The 19,524-nt window shown below is 42.7% G+C and overlaps 2 protein-coding genes across 2 annotated transcripts in view; one reads left to right on the top strand and one right to left on the bottom strand.

Annotated features, from left to right (window-relative positions):
• Positions 1–4,024, bottom strand: part of LOC306874376 (calcium/calmodulin-dependent protein kinase type II delta 2 chain-like) — a gene marked incomplete at both ends in the record, with an annotated part of 33,385 nt that extends 29,361 nt beyond the window's left edge. Inside the window, 2 exons of the mRNA XM_079424374.1 lie at positions 1,867–1,961; positions 3,671–4,024. Coding sequence (XP_079280500.1) covers positions 1,867–1,961; positions 3,671–3,732 — 157 coding nt within the window. The remainder of the gene's footprint in view (positions 1–1,866; positions 1,962–3,670) is intronic.
• Positions 4,025–7,264: 3,240 nt separating this feature from the next.
• LOC306874375 (permeability factor 2-like) lies at positions 7,265–8,220 on the top strand. Its single transcript, XM_079424373.1, has 4 exons — positions 7,265–7,432; positions 7,552–7,663; positions 7,795–7,881; positions 8,004–8,220. Exons 1-4 carry the CDS (start codon positions 7,375–7,377, stop codon positions 8,014–8,016), a joined length of 270 nt encoding a protein of 89 aa, XP_079280499.1. The 5' UTR covers positions 7,265–7,374; the 3' UTR covers positions 8,017–8,220.
• The last annotated feature ends 11,304 nt before the right edge of the window (positions 8,221–19,524 follow it).

The following is a 19,524-nucleotide window of genomic DNA, read 5'->3' as shown; positions in this document are numbered from 1 at the left end:
TGTCAGACACCAGTCTACTGCATTTCTGCTTTCCCATTCCCTCCTTCCTCTTCATCTAACTCCAACGCTATCCCTTCTTCTTCTCGTTGTTCTTTTCTGTATTTTGTTGCCTCTGCTCTTCTGCATGACATTTGCCTTACGTAATACACAATCTGTACTCAGCTTGTTTGTTGACCTCTCTTTTGCCTTTTTTCTTATTCCAGTTCTCTCGTTTACAGTCTTTATCCTCCTCTGAGTTTTTTTATTTTTACACAACAAAAAAATCTCACTATTAATCAGTCTCTTTGTCTTTTTTTTCCAAAAACACACATACACAAGATGAATTTACCTAAGAAGAAAATTGCGTATGGTATTAAACTTATTTTCAAAGATTGTATTCTGCTCATACTGTAAGTGTATTTATTATGTTTAGTTGCGATGTACGATTTCTATGACATTTAAGCATTTTCCTTACTAATTTAGAGCAGTGAACAGAGATATTATTGTAAAATGGAACCTTGCCATTGCACAAAAGGTTCTGTTCACTAAAAGATTCTATAAAGAATTCAAAATGGTCCTTTTTTTAAACCTTTAATTTAAAGGCAAGTTTTTTACAAAGGAGTCTGTTCATATATCATTTGCTTGATTTTATACATGACAAAACAAGATTTTATACATGACAAAACAAGGCTTTATCCAATGTTCAGATTTCTGTTCTGGAAATGTATACAAATTATTGCATATGTAATTAGACAATGAATATATTTGAAAGAGTATAGAAAAAAAAAGGTTAAACAATGTAATCAGTCAACTGGGGAAATATGATATCCATTAGTTATTTTTTACCCAATTTACCTGCATGGGGTGACTTGCTTCTGCTGTACCAGACAAACATTTTTAAAATGCAGTGGAATTTGAATGATCCCACTAGCGAGGATGTGTCTAGTGTCACTGTGTGTGTGTCTGTGCTCAATTTCTGGGCTTATCGCAGAAAGAGGTTAAGACCATCTCTGACACGGAACAGCATCTAGTGCAGTGGAGCACTGCAGTGCTCGGCGAGTATATAAGAGAGCGAGAGAGATATGAATACAACATAAACTGCCACACCACCCGATGCTGTATTTTTGGAAACGCTATCCCAGCATGCACTAGCACAGTGATACTGATCCCAGAATCTAGGTGTCCATTTCAATCCCACTGTGCAGTAAAGGGAGGGGTGTGATTCAATAATGATCCAGAAAATATTTGTGAATTCCCTTCCCAAATTCACATTTCAAAAAAGTGAAACTTTAAAGCAAAAAGATAGAATTGTTGAGAAAAAGGCAACATGAGTCATATGATAGGCTCTTAGGAGAAGAGATGCTGTGGGAGAAGAAAATTGATTGTTTGTTCTTAGGGTAGAAAGGAGGCTGATTGGTTGTTTTGCCCTATAGCAGCAGAGCCTACAGGCAAACAGGCCAACAGCAACATTTACACTGACAGATCTGAAAGAACTGGGTCGCTCACTTTCCAACAGGGGATAAGACCAGCCAAAGCCATTGAAAGCACACATATATAAGCACATGTCACATATTACTGTGTTTATACACACAAAATCACAAAATACTCATTTATATACAGTGCTTAGTTTGATATGTGGATGTATGTGGTTCTCAAAACACATAATCCCTTCAGCTTCTTCACAGACCCAAGCATCTGTTACGTCAGAGCACACGCACAGAGCTCCAGATGAGACCCAGATGCATAGTCTCTTGCGTTATCCCGGGTTTAACCGGATGTGCTGCCCTTACATTGCCATGTTCGGCTACACTAGACGCTCCATTAACTGTACTCAGATCCCGCATTACACCTGACAGGAGCATAGCACACTAAATAAAAGTCACCTACCCCTGGCTGACAGCTTCTTTGTGTTGATGATTTTGGCCGCATACTCTTGGCCGGATGATATCTTCACGCATCGCCTCACGACAGAGAAGGCGCCCCTGAAGAAGATGGAAAAAAGAGAAGACGGTGAGGAAAAAAAAAAGCATGAGGCCCTAATGCCGAACAGATAGAGCATATGGCATGGAGAGCAGAATCTGTGCCATGATGGAGGCACAGACTGAGCGCTTCCAAGGTTACACAACTACGATTTTACATGGTTGTTTGTCCGTGTGTGTTTGATGAGCGTGTGTGGGTGTTTTGAAATTGCTTAGCATATTCACTAACCGTATGCGCACACCAAATCTGCGTGTGTGTGCTCGCTGGAAATGAGGGGGTTAATTACACGTCACCTTAAATGTCCTCTCTGGTGTGGTTGTTCTTCACTTATCTATAGAGAATGAGACAATGATGCATTCCGCCCCCAAATCTCACTTAAAAATAAATAAAGTAACAATAATTATCTGTGTATCAGTTTTTTTATTATTATTGTAAAAAGGATACAAAGATAATTACACACATATTGACACTTATTACATTTATGAATGAATGTACCATAGAATGTATGGATACAATTTCTATATTTAAGCTATTATATAGGCCTATACACACACACACACACACACACACACACACACACACACACTTATGTTTAGTCAATGTGAGGGCATACTGATCCTAATGGAATCTCGAGCAGCGTATTGTTGCTATAGCAACCTCCTCAGGTAAAAGCGACTTCGCGAGCGTCTATAAGAACACTCTGACGTTCAATCTGACTTTTGACTAGTGAAACGTTGTTTGGAAAGGCTATTAAAACGTAAAATTGTATGCAAAAATACATGCACCCCAAATCTTTTGTTTCGCCTTATTTTGGAGGGTAGCCTACAGTTAAATAATTCAGTGTATAATGATAATTTGCATATTTTATGAAATAAGAAATGGTGCAAATAGAAAATCAGGCATCTCTATGTAACAGTGGGGACTGGGAGCCAAGCTGTGATGCCCAATCTTTATACACGATGCCACCGCGCAGATGGCGCAGAGACGTTTCGACAACATTGTATTTTGTACGACAGTTATTCTAGTGATTTCAATTTAAGGTCACAATGGGCTTAAAAACGAACTCAATCCGGGACATTTTAGATCTGAACGCATCAACTCGTAGGGATAATTATATCGCATGCTGAAATGTACTAGGATATCTCCTGAAACCCGTTCAGATCGGGTCCACCGATGTGGCCTCAGCGCACCCTCCCCCTCCCCAGTCAGTCAAACGCAACGCAAGGAATCCCCAACGCGATAATTAACGGCACAGGAATGTGTGTCTGCACTGTTGTCGCTTTGTCACGAGTATTTCTGTCTCCGGTAAAAAGCCCGAGCCCCACCCCCCTAAAATGTACATTATATACCAGCTGTTCGGATATCTGACGTGATGATCACAATGCCCGCGCTACAGAACCTAGAGCGGTGTCTACATACATACACTGCAATTTGGGCATCACTGGCACGTTGGGAACGTTCCGTTCCGTTCCAAACGCGCCCGTGATTGTCAAAGAATGCCGTCTGGGTTGGCAGCTCGCTGGGCTTTGAGACAGAGACTCTGTAATCAAGCGCTCACGGCAAGGTTTATTATAAGCATTCGCTGCAATTATAGCGGAGCTGTCAAACAGAAGACGCGTCGCAGTCGCATCAGTTCACTGTGCGTTCAGACGTGCATATTATATAACAAATGCACATGCGATGATTCTGCAGTAGAAAATCCAGCACTTACTTTCCGAGCTCCTCAAAAAGCTGATATTCGTCTGTGAATCTGGTGCAGATGGTCAGAGCCATTGTGATGGGGAATCGGCAGCGCGAGGAAGAGGATGATGCGGGGAAGCGCAGTCAGTCTCCTCTCGTCCCTCCTGTAGACCGAACGGAGAGCACTTGAATGATTTGTTTTCTTAGCTGCTGCTTCGGTTCCTGGTCTCTTGAAGTGAGATGTATCAGTATCAGATGATCAGATAGGTAAACCTAGGGTTCGATCGCCGACGGGAGGAAGAAGCGCTTTCACATCCGACGGTTCCATGGGCTCATCATTATGCGCGTTGACGTTGCCATCTCTCTCTTGGACGTGTTTGCATGCAGCACCTCTCCCCCTTCTCCCCTCCCTTTTAAAGCCATTACCGCCATCACAAACATCATACACTTGTAGAGTTTTTATATTCATACTTAATAAATCCTCATTTCAGTGATAGCTATAAAGTCAAATGAATAATTGACAGTGTAACCCATATTGTGATATTTCACACTGCTGCAGTGTGCAACATGCAAAGCTATGTCTCTGATTTTCTGAATATTACAGTTTAGAGGATTTCTCTTTATTAAATGACACAAGCAATTTCGTCAAGTATGCACATCATAATCTGTGTAATCAGGGGAAAACAAGGACATTCAAAGTAAAACGAGAGTCACTTAGTATAACTTCTCTATTTTAAAAGTGACCTCATATGTAGATCTCCCAAACAAATATTCCACAACTCCATTTGTAAAGGCTATGATGGTAAAATGTATTAAAATGGCTGAATATGCAGTGAGTACAATAATACTACTGTGAAACAGGTAAGTAGCACACTTCCTGCATGTCGTGACTAGAAAGGTACCCACACCTAAAGCAATTTCTCAACTGTAATGTTTTGTTTGACAGCCTAAAAAGTGCTTCAGGGTTTCACTCAAGGCAGATACCTTATTGCAAATACAAAATCAAGCATATGTTTATTCAAACTAATAAAAGTCATTTTTAACAGTTGGATTTGGTGGAAATAACCGCCCATATTCATGTTTTACAGTGCAGATCTGTCATTGTCACGGTGCACACAGCAGGGAGGAACACGCCGACAAGGATGCAACTCAAAATAACAGTCTTTAATGAAGACATCACGGCAGAGCAAGACAAGACAAGGCTGATACAGACAGGAACACTGGGGAGTAACAAGTAGACCAAACGAAATCAAACTGAACAGACAGGACTATAAATACACAGGTAATCATAGATAACGAGACAAACACAGCTGGACAAGGATTAAATAATGATCACATTAAACAAGGACAGGAAACAAACCAAATAAGGAAACATGAGGCAGGAACACATGACAGAGGACTGACAGTCATGTTGATGAGAAAACTATGCTACTAAGCACATGGACTTAATATATCTAACAAACACACCTCTACACTAAACAAGTGTCTGACTCACTCAATCTGAAGAGATTGCCTTGGAAATTTCCCATTTCCTCAATGAGGATCATGGACTGAGGGAAAAACATACAACTCTTCTTTGTCTAGTAAAGACAAAACTTTGACATTTTACTGGTGTAGGCTAGCTATTAAAATTATAGATTGGAGCTTTTAAATAGACTAAAAATAGTAAAATAAATATTATTATCATTATTTATTATTCTAAACTGAAAGTAACTGAAAGGTCTATATGACTGCACTATGAACTTATTTTAACCTTACAAGATTCCTGTAATTTTGATCCTGTGTGTAATCAACATACAGAGCCGATCCTATGCAGAATACGCAAGCTGCGTAGGGCCTCAGAAACACCAGGGGGCCCCCTTGCTCTCAAAGATGTTTAATTTTAGTTTCGTTTTTGAATTTGGCCAGCGGTTATGAAAACATGAGTGATAATTTCTTTTAATGTGGTGCGCTGTCACGCTCTATACGTAAAAACTTCGTTCAAAGTGCCATTGAGACTTCATTGCAATGCTATTGCAATAAATCTGCAGATTATGTGAGAATCAGGCAACTTTTAGCAGCCTGCACAGCAAACGTTCTAAAGCCAAGCTGTATCTTATTTTCTGATGACTAAACTGGGATTATTTTTTAACATTGCAATTTTTCTATTGTGCTTTTAAAAGAATAGTTTGAGACTGCAATGAGACTGTTAAATTTTGTTTTGCAAACATTTTGCAATGCTGGATAAACTCTTTCCCAAGGGAGACATATTTGTGGTTTGGCAGCAGTCTGTTTTTTTTTTTCTTCTGCATATACTGTAACTTTTTTAGATCAACAACCAAGGATTCTTCAAAAAAATGCAGTTATAAACAATCATCAATCACAACGTGAACTCAGTTACAACAATAACAGTTCTCAACATGTTAACACTAATTAAAAAAACTGATGGGGTCACAACCTCTGGATGTGCAGGTGAGTTCATTATTCGCTTTGGAGGCATGCAATGCTAACGTTCAAATTAGTGGATATGAAGAAGATGGTGAGGGAAAAGAAAAAGAATATTGGTGGAAGGTACATGATAGAAATCCCTAAAAACAGGAAATGGGTTGTCACATGTGAGGACATCACCTTGGAAAAGTGTTGTGGGGAGTAACTGAAAGTAGCAAAATAGCGAACTCAATTTCAGAAGTGCAGCTTTTTATAAAACAGTAGCTTTCCAGGAATATGCTACTTTTCCCAGTAAGTAGCAGTATAACGTGACAAATCTACCACATCTATTATTATTATTATATATTTTTTTAAAGGATAGGAATAGGATTGTGCAAACTAATCAAACGTGTTAGCTTACATGTCCACTTCCTCTGGAAAGTCCAATTATCGGTTCAGTCGGCTTATTTAAAAATATTGATCAATTTGTGTCCTACACAAAGCTTTGCACTGCATTTTTACGTGTTACGTGTTTTTTGTAGCCATATGCAAAATAATATTACAATGTTTATTCAAAAAATATGTTATAAAAAAAATGTTTTATGCAGTTACTTTATTGTTGGTTAAATGAGATCCTCTGTGTTTTTTTTGTTTGTTTGTTTTTTACCAAATACAGTAAATAAGGCAAAACATAAGTAAATAAATAAATATACAGAAAATAAAAAAACATTTACAAATAACTAAATAATATTACAAATAAATACATCTTTACAAATAAATAAAATAAATAATAAATACATGATTACAAAACCTTTTGTGCATTATTTTTTCCTCCTGAATTTTTCATGGAACCCTTAGTACCCCATTGGGGGGTCACTAGACCCCAGTTTGAAAACGTTGTGGCTCAGTTTGTTTATTTATTTGTTCCAGTTTTTGAGAGTGAATGAAACTTCCACCTGCATAAACAACATTACTTGTAATGTCTTGCAAAATTATTGATTTGTAAATGTGTGATCATATATTTAACTTTTTTTCATGAATCGTGAATATACCGACATGTTAAAGTGAATAACTTCTAAAATTTCTGAAGCTCGCTGACACTTTCTTAATCATATGAATGACATGATGAGGCTCACACACTTGTGACATCAGCACAAACTTTCCCAGAAATATTGCGCAACTCGTGGGTTTAAAAGAGCTGCAAGTTCCAGTGTGGACAGAATTCAACAACAGATCTGAACACTTCAAGCGTCTCTAGCATCCAAACTCTAGATTTACTTTTACATTTTGTTAGTTTCCATTTGTAAATCTAAGCTTCACTTGGGCAGAATGCACTGCAAATTCTTTTTAGTCTCTGTTTTCCTCGGATTCCTGACCATTGGTGAAGGTAAATGAATTGCAATATTTGTTAATATTTCTTGGTAATCATTAACCATAGTTAGTAAAAATGCACTTTTAAGTCATGCATGTATGTGATCAAACATTAACTTATTATTTTGCTTTCAGAAATGAGTCCACGCTGTCGCTGCATTGAAACTGAGAGTCGACGCATTGGAAAACACATAGAGAGTGTGGAGCTCTTCCCTCCAAACTCACACTGTAAAGACACAGAGATCATGTGAGTTTCACACTAATAATGCTATGACACTTACAGATTACAAACTCAGAATGAATCCATAATGATCCAGATTAATGCAGTAACATTAAAAATAAGCGTCTTACTGGTTTTTCTCCTTATTTTTAACACAGTGCCACCCTGAAGGAATCTAGGAAAGAGATCTGTCTGGACCCTACTGCACCCTGGGTTAAGAAGGTCATTGAGAAGATGCTTATCAAGTAAGTGTCAGTAAATCCTCACCATGTGTTTGAGATGTCTAAAGCTATAAAAAGTACAAGAAGTATCAGGTCTCATCATATATAAAACCATGTTATTAAGTAAATACCTTTTTGTTTTGCAGTAAAACCCCATGAATGTCTGGGTCATCTGTGAGGTTGAGCCTGAAGATATGAATGATATGGCCACATCTGACATCTCAACCTGTACCGATGGGCACAGTCCTACTGTTTGGTTATGTTTAAAACAGTTTGTTCAGTATTGAGTGTTGTTCACATAAGTATTGAGTGTTGTATTTATATTTATGTATTATATTGTTTTAAATAAAATGTTTTTGTACTAATTTTCAGCATTTGTTTTTTTATATTTAACATATTTACTTATTTTGTCTGTTTATTTATTTATTTTTGCTTTGCTAAAAGGATCCTCTAAACTCACAACATACATATAAAACACACACACACACACACACACACACAAACATATATATATATATACACATGTATATATATAAATAAAACTACTCTTCTTCAACCACTTCCACAAAACCTCACAATTCATTTTTACTACAATTTACTTCATGTTTCACTGAAAAAAAAAAAAATTTTTTTTTTTTTTTTTAAATAAAATAAGGCTTGGAGATCACTTCACTTCTTTTTACCAAATAAGGTTTAACTGTTGTAAACAGGATATCCTCAGTATGGAGTACCACAAGGCTCAGTACTAGGACTGCTGCTTTTCACGCTTTACATGTTACCCGTGGGAGATATCATCAGGAAACATGATATTAGCTTTCACTGCTATGCTGATGATACTCAGCTCTATATTTCTTAGCGACCCGATGAAACATACAAATTCGCAAAACTAATGGAATGCATAGTTGATATAGAAAACTGGATGACTAGTAATGTCCTACTCCTGAATTTTGAAAAAAATAAAACAGAGGTTTTAATTATTGGACCAAAAACCTCTGCATGTAATAACCTAAAACGCTGTCTAACACTTGATGGCTGCTCTGTTAATCCTTCGTCATCAGTTAGGAACCTAGGTGTGCAATTTGATAGCAATCTTTCCTTTGAAAACCATTCTAGCACTTGTAAAACAGAATTTTTTCATCTTAAAAATATTTCTAAAGAAGAAAAGAAGAAGAAGTTTTATTTATATAGCGCCTTTCCATTGCTCAAGGTCGCTAATTCATGAGTTCATGACCTCAAGGTTAGATTATTGTAATGCTATATTGGGTGGTTGCTCTGAGCGATTAATAAACAAACTCCAGCTGGTCCAAAATGCAGCAGCTTGAGTTCTTACTAGAACCAAGCCGTTTGACCATATTAGCCCAGTTCTGTCAACTCTGCACTGCCTCCCTATTGAACATGGAACACATTTTAAAATCTTGCTAAATTACTTATAAAGCCCTGAATGGTTTAGCTCGTCAATACTTGAGTGATCTCATATCGCATTATAGTCCTTCACGTCCGCTGTGATCTCAAAACTCTGGCCATTTGATAATACCTAGAATGTCAAAATCAACTGCGGGCGGCAGATCGTTTTCCTAGTGCCCAAACTCTGGAACAATCTACCTAGCGTTGTTCGGGAGGCAGACACACTTTTTCAGTTTAAATATAGATTAAAGACCCATCTCTTTAACCTGGCTTACACATCCAACATTATCACATTTCTATAATTCATATCCATTAAAGGATTGTTAGGCTGCATTAATTAGGTCAACCAGAACTGGGAACAATTCCCATAACACCCGATGCACTCACAAAATCGTAAGAAGAATGGCATCTACGCTAATATTAGTTTCTTTCATTCTTATTCCGAGGTCACCGTAGCCATCGAGATCCAGTCTATATCCAGACCAGATGTTGGATCAGCACCTAGAGATGACCTCAACAGCCCTGAGTATCAGCAGAGACAATGTCAACTAGATGCGCCTCAGAAACAGATCCCTTGGGAAGACTGCGTCAACTAGACTGTCATCGGGACAAGACCACAGGAGCCAGATGAGTCCTTTGCTCAGTCTTACCTGTGCTGCTGCCTGGAATCAAACCATGCTGGTTTCGTCTGGTCAGAGAAGAACTGCCCCCCCCCCCCTCCCCCGACTGAGCCTGGTTTCTCCCAAGGTGTTTTCTCTAGCCTATTTCTGTCATCGATGATGGAGTTTTGATTCCTTGCCACTGTCAACTTTGGCTTGCTTATTTGGGGACTGATTGCACAGACACTATTGGAAGAGAGCTGAACTGATGTTGACATCACCGAATAATCAACAAATTGAATTTAACTGGAAAAATGACTCTTTATTATTGTCCTCTTGCATTATTGACAATCCATAAGTTGCAAATTATGTTTAAAACTTAGTTCAACTTCCCTGGTAATGGTGAAGTGGATTTAAAGGTTCTATAAAAAGTGAAAGCCTGTGTGCAAGCAACGTATTTTGCTGTCAGTCTCCCAAAGCATTGCCTTGCATGTACTGAGTAGGTTTGAAAGTTAGATCTGGCAAACATGTATATGCACAAGACTGCACATGTTGCCACAAGTCACGTGAAGACTTGTGACCACATCAAGGGAAAACACCATTCTGTTGCACCATCAGGCACACCCCCATTATCTGCTGCTAATTTCATTGCATGCTGAACAATGACAAACATTTCAGCATATTACAGGAAATATTCATAGATGTGATTTTTGATTAACAATAAACCATGTGGATAGCAATAAATCAAATAAAAACAATGGTAACACTTTAGATTAGGGAACACACTCACTATTATCTAAAAGTTTTCCCTCAATAAACTTTAAAATTTGCTGCTTATTTATAGTAAGGTAGCTGTTGTAATAGTTATGTTTAGGTATTGGGTAGAGTTTGTTATTAACATGTATGCTAGTAATATGCATGCTAATAAGCAAATAGTTAATAGTGAATAGTGTTTGTAAGAGATGGGTTGTTTTTTGTGGTACGCTCAACGGATGAACATTTAGAGACTGAAAGTCTAATGAAAATGTTCAAAATGTCAGGGCCCTTTTTAATGGTAATCCAGCAAAATTTAAGGGATAATAATTGACTGTCAAGGGGAAAGGGGAGATTTGATTGGGTGGAGGGACCGCTTGGGAGATGCTGTAAAAGTTTTAAACAATCGGCCTCCCACCAAAGGTCAGACTCCTCTCATGCAACTTAAAGTCCAACCTGTAGTTGTGGAAGAGTGTCAGACTCAACCTGTCAAATTTTGGGTCACTGACCCAGAAGCAAGGTTGCCCATTCGGGGTACATCAGGCTCAGCGGGCTTAGACTTATTTTCATTAACCACTGTAACCTTAAACCCACAGGAAGTCACCATAGTGGAAACAGGAGTTGGAGTGCAGTGTCCTCCTGGACATTACGGACAAATATGTCCCAAATCAAGCTTGGCTTTGAAGGGGGTCATCGTGTTGGCTGGAGTAATTGATTCTGACTATCAAGGGACTATAAAGGTAGTCCTCCAAAACACTTCAGAAGTGCCATTACCCTTAGAAAAGGGAAGTAAAATAGCCCAAATTCTAATTAAACCAGTACACATGGGAAAAGTAGAAGAAATACCTAAACCCTCAGTGATAACAGAAAGGGGGGAGGGTGGATTTGGGTCAACTGATAAATGTGGTGCTAAAGTTTGGGTTGAGCAACACGATGGTCTCCCTAAATCAGCAGATATAATAGCAATGGGGCAAGATAATACTGTTGCAGTGATGGAACCAGGAGAAGAACGATGGAGACATGTCCCTTCTAATAAATGTTATTTAAGAGAATCATAATAACGTTTGCGAAGTATGTGTATGTTTTTCTTGTGTGCAGGAAACGATGAAGGCGGTTGCTGATCAAATGGCTGTTTCTCGAAGATGGCTGAGGATGAGGCCTACTGGTGGTTAGAAGAGGAGAAAGGGACACAGTTAATCCAATCCACCATCGGCTGGCCAGCTCTTTTGTTCTCACACAGACACGGATTCTGCTTGGCGACCACTGGTGCATCATTCCGCGCCAAGGGAAACCAGAGGTTCAAACTTCTGTTCGAGCACAACATCACCTGGCAATATCAAACAAGGTTGGCTGATTATCGAGTGTGGAAAGTATTGAGATACCACTGTTTTCGACAAAGTGAGTGGTGGTGTTGTGGCAAATTTTAACTTACTCTCCTCAGTCAAGAGACAAACTCACACTTGGTCTTTTAAAAGGTTTAATTCTTTCTTTGCAAAGAAGGTCAGACAGTCATACAGAAACATCAGTTGCTGCAGAGTGTGACAATCCGGGGAAGGTGCTCCTCCACCTTATATCCACACTCTAAACACTCAAGGTCACAAGGTTACAAAACATCTCTCTGCTGTAATTTTCCACACATGCTGAAGTAAAAAACATCATCCTACTATATCATTCTACAAAAGCATATCTTCTTATATTTTAGGGCCCAAATAACCTTTCAGGTCACTACCATACTTCTGGCCCATCTCCCCTGGGTCTGGTTTCCTCCCCAACACCCTCACATGGAACCCTCCCTTGTCGTCCATACATCTTAGGCTAGAAATCTCCAGACCCTTTGTAATTTACACAGCCATACCAAAAGGTTTTTGCAATACAAAAGTATAAAATGAACATAAAATGAATTTTCTTCCACAATTTCCCCCTTTTTATCATTCTTTGATAAATCATCAAACAGTGAAAAAATTCATTTCTACTTCTACCATCTTGCTATTCTACTTGGATTATATTTTGGTATACTTTAATCATAAAGCAAATTTAAGTTATTACATCACATTTATACTCTTCATCTCAGATTTTCGCATAAATGATCACTCTCTTAAATTCTTGAAAGAAGTATGAAAACATGCTAAGGCTTTTTATGTGGGGACAGACCCTATTTCAAGCAAGCTAAACAGTATAGATACAGATGGGCTAAACACTTAGTCAAACATCTTAAAGTTCAATTTCGATTTGTTTCATCTCATTGTAGCTTATGCTACTAATGGTCTCTTCTTCGGTCGTCTTCTCATCACACATCTCTGAAATCATATTCTCAGGATAAACAGACATTTTATACAGTTGGTGTGTCACACTGGTCTTTGCCAGTCTCTGTACTGAGCTGGATACAAACTGGAAAATGCATGGTAAACATACCAATAACACTAATCCTGCCCCCACAATCGGTACCACAGTGTTATACAACCAATATCCCCATCCTCCCCACAGATTTGTCAGCCATTCAAACCACTCATTGCTCGCTCGTTCAGGCTCTTTTACGGCCATTCTCATGTGAGTGATGATATTGGTGACATTCTCACTGTAGTCTGGAATGTGGAAACAGCATGATATACCCAACATCTTACAGACCCCACCTTTCTCTGATGTCAAAATATCAAGAACTAATCTATTCTGGATGACCGCATCCCTAATCTGTCTCATTTCGTCATTAACCATTGTTAGGGCATTCTCAGTACTGTTGGCAATGGCTAACACAGTCCATGCTAACCCGTTGATCTTGTTTATGCTTACAGCAGTTCCCAACCCTGGAATGATTGATAATCCTACGTTTGCCCCAGATGTCGTCCAAGGATCTGATAATACATACCCATTGTACCTGTCTGGCATAGCCCCTGGCAAGATGTCTACGCTTCTTTTCCTCCTACTCTCTCCTTGGGGCTCATCACTTGGTACATATACTGATGTCCCTACACTCATCAATGCTGGGTAACAGCATCCTGACCACCTGTTTGGCAGCTGATGATATGCTCGGTCTCCACACACCCATACAGCAGCAGGTGAAGTGTCCGTTGGCCCGCTGAACGGACAAGTGAAGTTTGTCGTTGTCCCATTGATCGTTGCTGTGCAGTTCTCTGCTGCCCTGTTCTCCATGTCGATCCTAATCCAACAGTCGGACCATCCCGCCGTCAGTTCCAGCCTCCGCCTCAATCTACAAACACACACATCATGTGTGTGTCACTCTCAACGGTGGAAGCAGCACATCTGGTTTCGTGTTCCCTGGGGTTTGTTTGCAACCGAGCTTGGGCCTTCCTTTTGGCACATTTCCTTTCTCTATCTCGGCTGCAGCCATCAGCACTTCGGTCATTTGCTGCGGAATCAAACATCTGGTTTCTGTTAAGGTTGCTACAGTCAATGGGGCAGTTCTCCAGGAATGAGACATTTGCAGACACAGCCAGCAGCTCGTGTTCACCTGCAACTCTGGCTTTTGCAACAGAGCCAGGGTGCACGCTTTGTTCCCCTGGCACCTTGCCATGGCTCTCCGCACTTCAGAATTCATTCCCCCTTTTCCTGCTCCTTCCTCTCCCATCCATGCCATCTCTTCCTTTGTAGCTGGTTCATAAGCAGGTTCAATGAGAGGTCTCACTGGCTCTGGGTCTGGTCGTTTCACAACAATGTCAAAGGCTTCATACCAGTCTGCTCCGGTTTTATCAATGCCACAATAGTACTTGCCTTGATCTGCAGCTGTCACGCCCATTATCGTGACTGTCATTCCATCACTGTTGTGGCCCCTCATTCTGGTTCTGGTCGCCGTGAATCTCCTGTCCGTCCCGTACGAGACTGGTCGCTCGTATGCTTTCACATCGCCCCATCCACATGGATCCCTGCAGAAATATTGTGACGAGTCGGCTGCCTCCCCCCTGTCCATCATCACCACCCCGTCCCATATTCGCCGCCCTTCACCAGGCTCCCGACAGGAGGGGGTGTGTGAGAGAGGAGGGGCGCTGAAACAGCCAGGGCTGGCGGCGTGTAAAATGCCGAACGCGCCTCTCCTCGGGAGACCGGTCTCTCCCCCGTGCATGCACGCTGGTGTCCTCGTGGGTCTAGGAAGGGAGCGTCGAGGAGAACTGCCGCACCCGTTAGGCGGCTGACGGGCCAGGATGCCGGGCCGCCGAATCCCCCAGAAGCGCCGGGATGCCCGAAGATGGACGAAGCCGCGCAAGAGACGCCGCCGCCACTCGCTCCCAGCCCCGAGAGGGGAGCGCGTGCGGCCACCGGACTCCGCCCCTTCCCTGGACCCTTCCCTCCTGAACACTGCCCTCCTACACAGCCCCGCAGTACGACGAGGACACCAGATCCCTGTTTATTTTGGACACTTTTCCCCCTTTGGACACTTTATTTTAATATATTGTTTAATAAAAACCTCTCCGAGGCTTGACGCCACGCCCACTGTGTCTGTCGTTGGCTCCTCCCGCCACAGTGGTGGAGAATGCGGGCAGGCGGAGCCTAGACAGCGCAGTTGGGCAACATCTGATGACGTCATCCCCTCTCGCTCGCAAAAAGCCGTGGAACCCGCACGGGGACAGAGGAACGACGGGGACAGCCTCCCAGCCACCGAAGGGGTAAGTGACGTTCTTTCTATTGGTCATTTACCCTGTGGCTGGTTGAGGCTGACAACTAATACCCGGTTTCTCTGTCCCGGTTCCGGCGCGGTGCGAGAGGGAGAGTTGCCCGGAGAGGAATCCCTGCCCCGCCCACTCCGACCGCTGGAGCCTGGTTGAGGAAGGTAGCACTCCTGCGTGGGCGGCGACCCTCGGACGGGGATGTCGCTTGGGGGGGGGGATGTGACGAGTCGGCTGCCTCCCCCCTGTCCATCATCACCACCCCGTCCCATATTCGCCGCCCTTCACCAGGCTCCCGACAGGAGTGGGTGTGTGAGAGAGGAGGGGCGCTGAAACAGCCAGGGCTGGCGGCGTGTGATGAGGCGCACCTGACGTGAATAGAGCCTCATCACCGCCGCCGTAAAATGCCGAACGCGCCTCTCCTCGGGAGACCGGTCTCTCCCCCGTGCATGCACGCTGGTGTCCTCGTGGGTCCAGGAAGGGAGCGTCGAGGAGGACTGCCGCACCCGTTAGGCGGCTGACGGGCCAGGATGCCGGGCCGCCGAATCCCCCAGAAGCGCCGGGATGCCCGAAGATGGACGAAGCCGCGCAAGAGACGCCGCCGCCACTCGCTCCCGGCCCCGAGAGGGGAGCGCGTGCGGCCACCGGACTCCGCCCCTTCCCTGGACCCTTCCCTCCTGAACACTGCCCTCCTACACAGCTCCGCAGCACGACGAGGACACCAGATCCCTGTTTATTTTGGACACTTTTCCCCCTTTGGACACTTTATTTTAATATATTGTTTAATAAAAACCTCTCCGTGGCTTGACGCCACGCCCACTGTGTCTGTCGTTGGCTCCTCCCGCCACAATATACTTGTGCATATTCAAGATCTGGGTTACTTGCGTACGCTGGCTTCCCACAGTAGGGACAGTTCGTTACAACTGAACTTCACATTCGATCTCTCCGTTACTGTGATCAGATCTCCATCGGTACCCCGCGTCGGCGTCACAGTTATCAGTGCAGATCTTCTTATGCGTCGATGGTCATGTCATTTGATGATACGTTGACAATTGTCTTGACATATTCTCCTTGTGTTAGCTCGACGGTCAAATAGAATGAGATCGAACAGATTATCACGGCCAACATTGTCAATATGCAGATCGTACCTCTCGCACCGCACAATCCAGGCATTCTGAATGGGTGCCACGGTCTCTCTTGCTCCATCTCGTCCGCTGGCAGTGTTTGCTGGCGGTTTGTTTGCCCAGAAAGTATGAGGTAGACTGGTTGCTGTCGTGCCTGCCGCCTCGCTCTTTTTATCGATAGAAGCACCACCCCTTTGTGGATCGCACAACTCCTGATCTCACAGCCTCTCCAGCCTGCGTCTGATTTATCGGTTCTGGTTGGACGCACAATTGGGATGTTACAGGTTTTGTTATCAGCACTTCCTGTATCCGTTCATACCTTTTGCACTGTAGGCGCCGTCTTTGATGGATGAGAGGCCCCAATTCGAGCACAGGCTCCCCCACCCCACTTTTCAGTCCTGACCTTGCTCTCACGCTGATAAGGGTGTTTTCTTCTGGGATCCTGGCCTTTGTTGATGTTGCTTCAGATCTTTTACTCCCTCCGTTCCTCCTCCTGAGGTGCAGATGGAACTTTTCTGCAGTGGCTGGCGTGAATCCACGTTGCCCTCTCCGCTGTCTTCACAGCCGTGTGGGTAACCACAAGCACCTTGAACGGTCCCAGCCACCTTTTCGCCTTCCAACTTTTCCTCCTCAGATCTCGTACCACCACGAAATCTCCTGGTTTGATGTCGTGCAGGGGAGTTTCTGCAACTTTCCCCTGTGCCGCTTTTACCTGCACAGAAACATTGGACAACAGAGAAGACATTTCTTTGCAGTAACTCAACATGTCATGCTCACACAATTCTGTCGATGGCAGCTGTTGTTTACCCCCATCTATTCCCATATAAGGTGGTTTTCCAAAGAGAATTTCGAATGGGCTTAGGTTTACTCTAGATCGTTTTCTCATTCTCATGTACATGAGTACGATCGGGAGCGCCTTGACCCATGTGAGTCCAGTTTCCTCACAACACTTAGCCAATTTGTTCTTAATTATTCCATTCTGACGTTCGACTCCACCTCCTGAGGCGGGTCGATAGCTGCAATGTGTCCTCAAATTTATTCCCAAAAATTTACCCACCTGTTTAATTGCCTCATTAGCAAAGTGTGTCCCATTATCTGAGCTAATTTTCTGTGGGATCCCCCACCTTGGCACTATCTCAGTCAGCAGAGCCTTTGCCACTGCTGCTGCATCCTGTTTTGATGTTGGAAAGGCCTCAACCCATTTAGACCACATGTCCACCAGCACCAAACAATATTTCTTCCCCTCACAGGGGGACAGCTCGACGAAGTCCATTTGCATATATTCAAAGGGACCAGTCGGTATCGGCTGTGATACCTGAGGCATTTTTATACCTTTTGCTACATTGTGGGTATTGCAAATGACACATCGTTTACAAAAATTTTCAGCAAATGTTGTGAACCCCTTTGTAAACCACAATTCTTTCATTTGTGCAACCATTCCCCCTTTCGATGCATGGTCTTTCCCATGCATCGACTTAGCATAATGAGGAAAGAAGTGTCGAGGTAAACAAGGCTTGCCATCACAGCTCATCCAGACGCCATCTGTCACTTTACAGCCACACTTTTTCCACAGGCTCCTCTCTGCCTGTGAGGCAAAGGCCTGCATGCTCTGTAAAGAAGGGGAAATGTCTGGATTAGATTCAGATAGCAAAGTACACTCTGTGTCTTTTGTCTCCTTAGCTGCCGCGGCCTTCGCGGCTGCGTCAGCTCTGGCATTTCCTGTGGATACGAAATCTTTGTTATGGGTATGTGCTGCACATTTGCAAATGGCTATCTTGTCTGGCAGCAGAATGGCCTCCAGCAAATCTGCTACCAGAGAAGCATTCATTATTGGGCGCCCATCTGACTTTAAAAATTTTCTGTGTTTCCACAGCGCTCCAAAGTCATGCGTGACACCGAATGAATAACGCGAGTCAGTGTATATCGTTACACACTTTCCTCCCATAAGTTTACACGCTTCAGTCAGCGCCACAAGCTCCGCTGCTTGTGCTGAATAATTTGCTGGCAATGAGCCAGATGCCAAGACGTCAAATTCAGTTGTTACTGCATACCCAACCTTATTCTGGCCTGTTTGTGGATCTTTGAAAGCCGAGCCATCCACAAAGAGGACATTTTCGCAGTTTTCAAGTGGTACATCAGAAAGATCTGGACGCGGTGTACACACTTGTTCTAATGCAGTTAGACAACAATGGTGCTCCTCCCCATCCTCCTGCGTTGGAAGGAGAGTAGCAGCATTCAAGGTTGTGCATCGTCTAATAGTGATATTCGGCATATCAAGCAAGATAGTGTGGTATCGTAACCACCTAGCCGTCGATAAATGCGATGTTTTCTGTTCCTGCAAGATCATGGACACAGCGTGTGGCACATTTAAAATCAGGTCAGAGTAACCTACAAATTCTCTAGACGCCATCACGGCCTGTTCAGCAGCAGCCACCGCCCTCAGACAGTGTGGCAGGCCTGCTGCAACTGGATCTAGTTTGCTTGAAAAATAAGCCACAGGTCTCAATTTGTCTCCATGATGCTGCAACAACACAGAAGTCATAAACCCATTTTTCTCATCCACCCTCTGAACAAAAGGCTTAGTCGGTACCCGGCAGGCCCAAAGTTGGCGCCTGAGACAGCTGAATTTTCATATTTAAAAATGCCTTTTCTGCCTCCTCATTCCAATCAATTTTGTCAGTCGACTTCAACACCTTCCCTATTGTTAGGGCTCTCAGAGGCTGCTCAAGAATTGCATAGTTAGGAATAAATGTTCGACAATACGAACACATGCCCAAAAATGACAACATTTGTTTCTTTGTAATTGGCTTTGGTACATCTTTAATGCCTTGAATTCTTTTGTCAGACAGGGATTTACTGTTCGGTGTTATGACATGACCCAAAAATGTAACTTGTTGTTTCACAAATTGCAGTTTAGACAAGCTAACTCTGTGGCCCTCCCCAGCCAAATGCTGTAAAAGGGCCAGAGTGTCAGCCAAACACGTGGCCTCATCACGTGCGCAAAGACAAAGATCATCCACGTACTGCAGTAAAGCAGTTCCTGCTGTCAGGGTCAAAGGCTCCAGACTTCTCCTAAGCGCCTCATTGTATAGACTCGGGCTATCACAATACCCCTGACTCATTCTCGTGAATGTGTAGCTTCTACCATCAAATTCAAATGCAAACCAGAAT

The sequence above is a fragment of the Barbus barbus genome (assembly GCF_936440315.1).
Source record: "Barbus barbus genome assembly, chromosome: 8".
Classification (NCBI taxonomy): Eukaryota; Metazoa; Chordata; class Actinopteri; order Cypriniformes; family Cyprinidae; genus Barbus; species Barbus barbus.
This window is presented reverse-complemented; position numbering and strand designations above follow the sequence as displayed.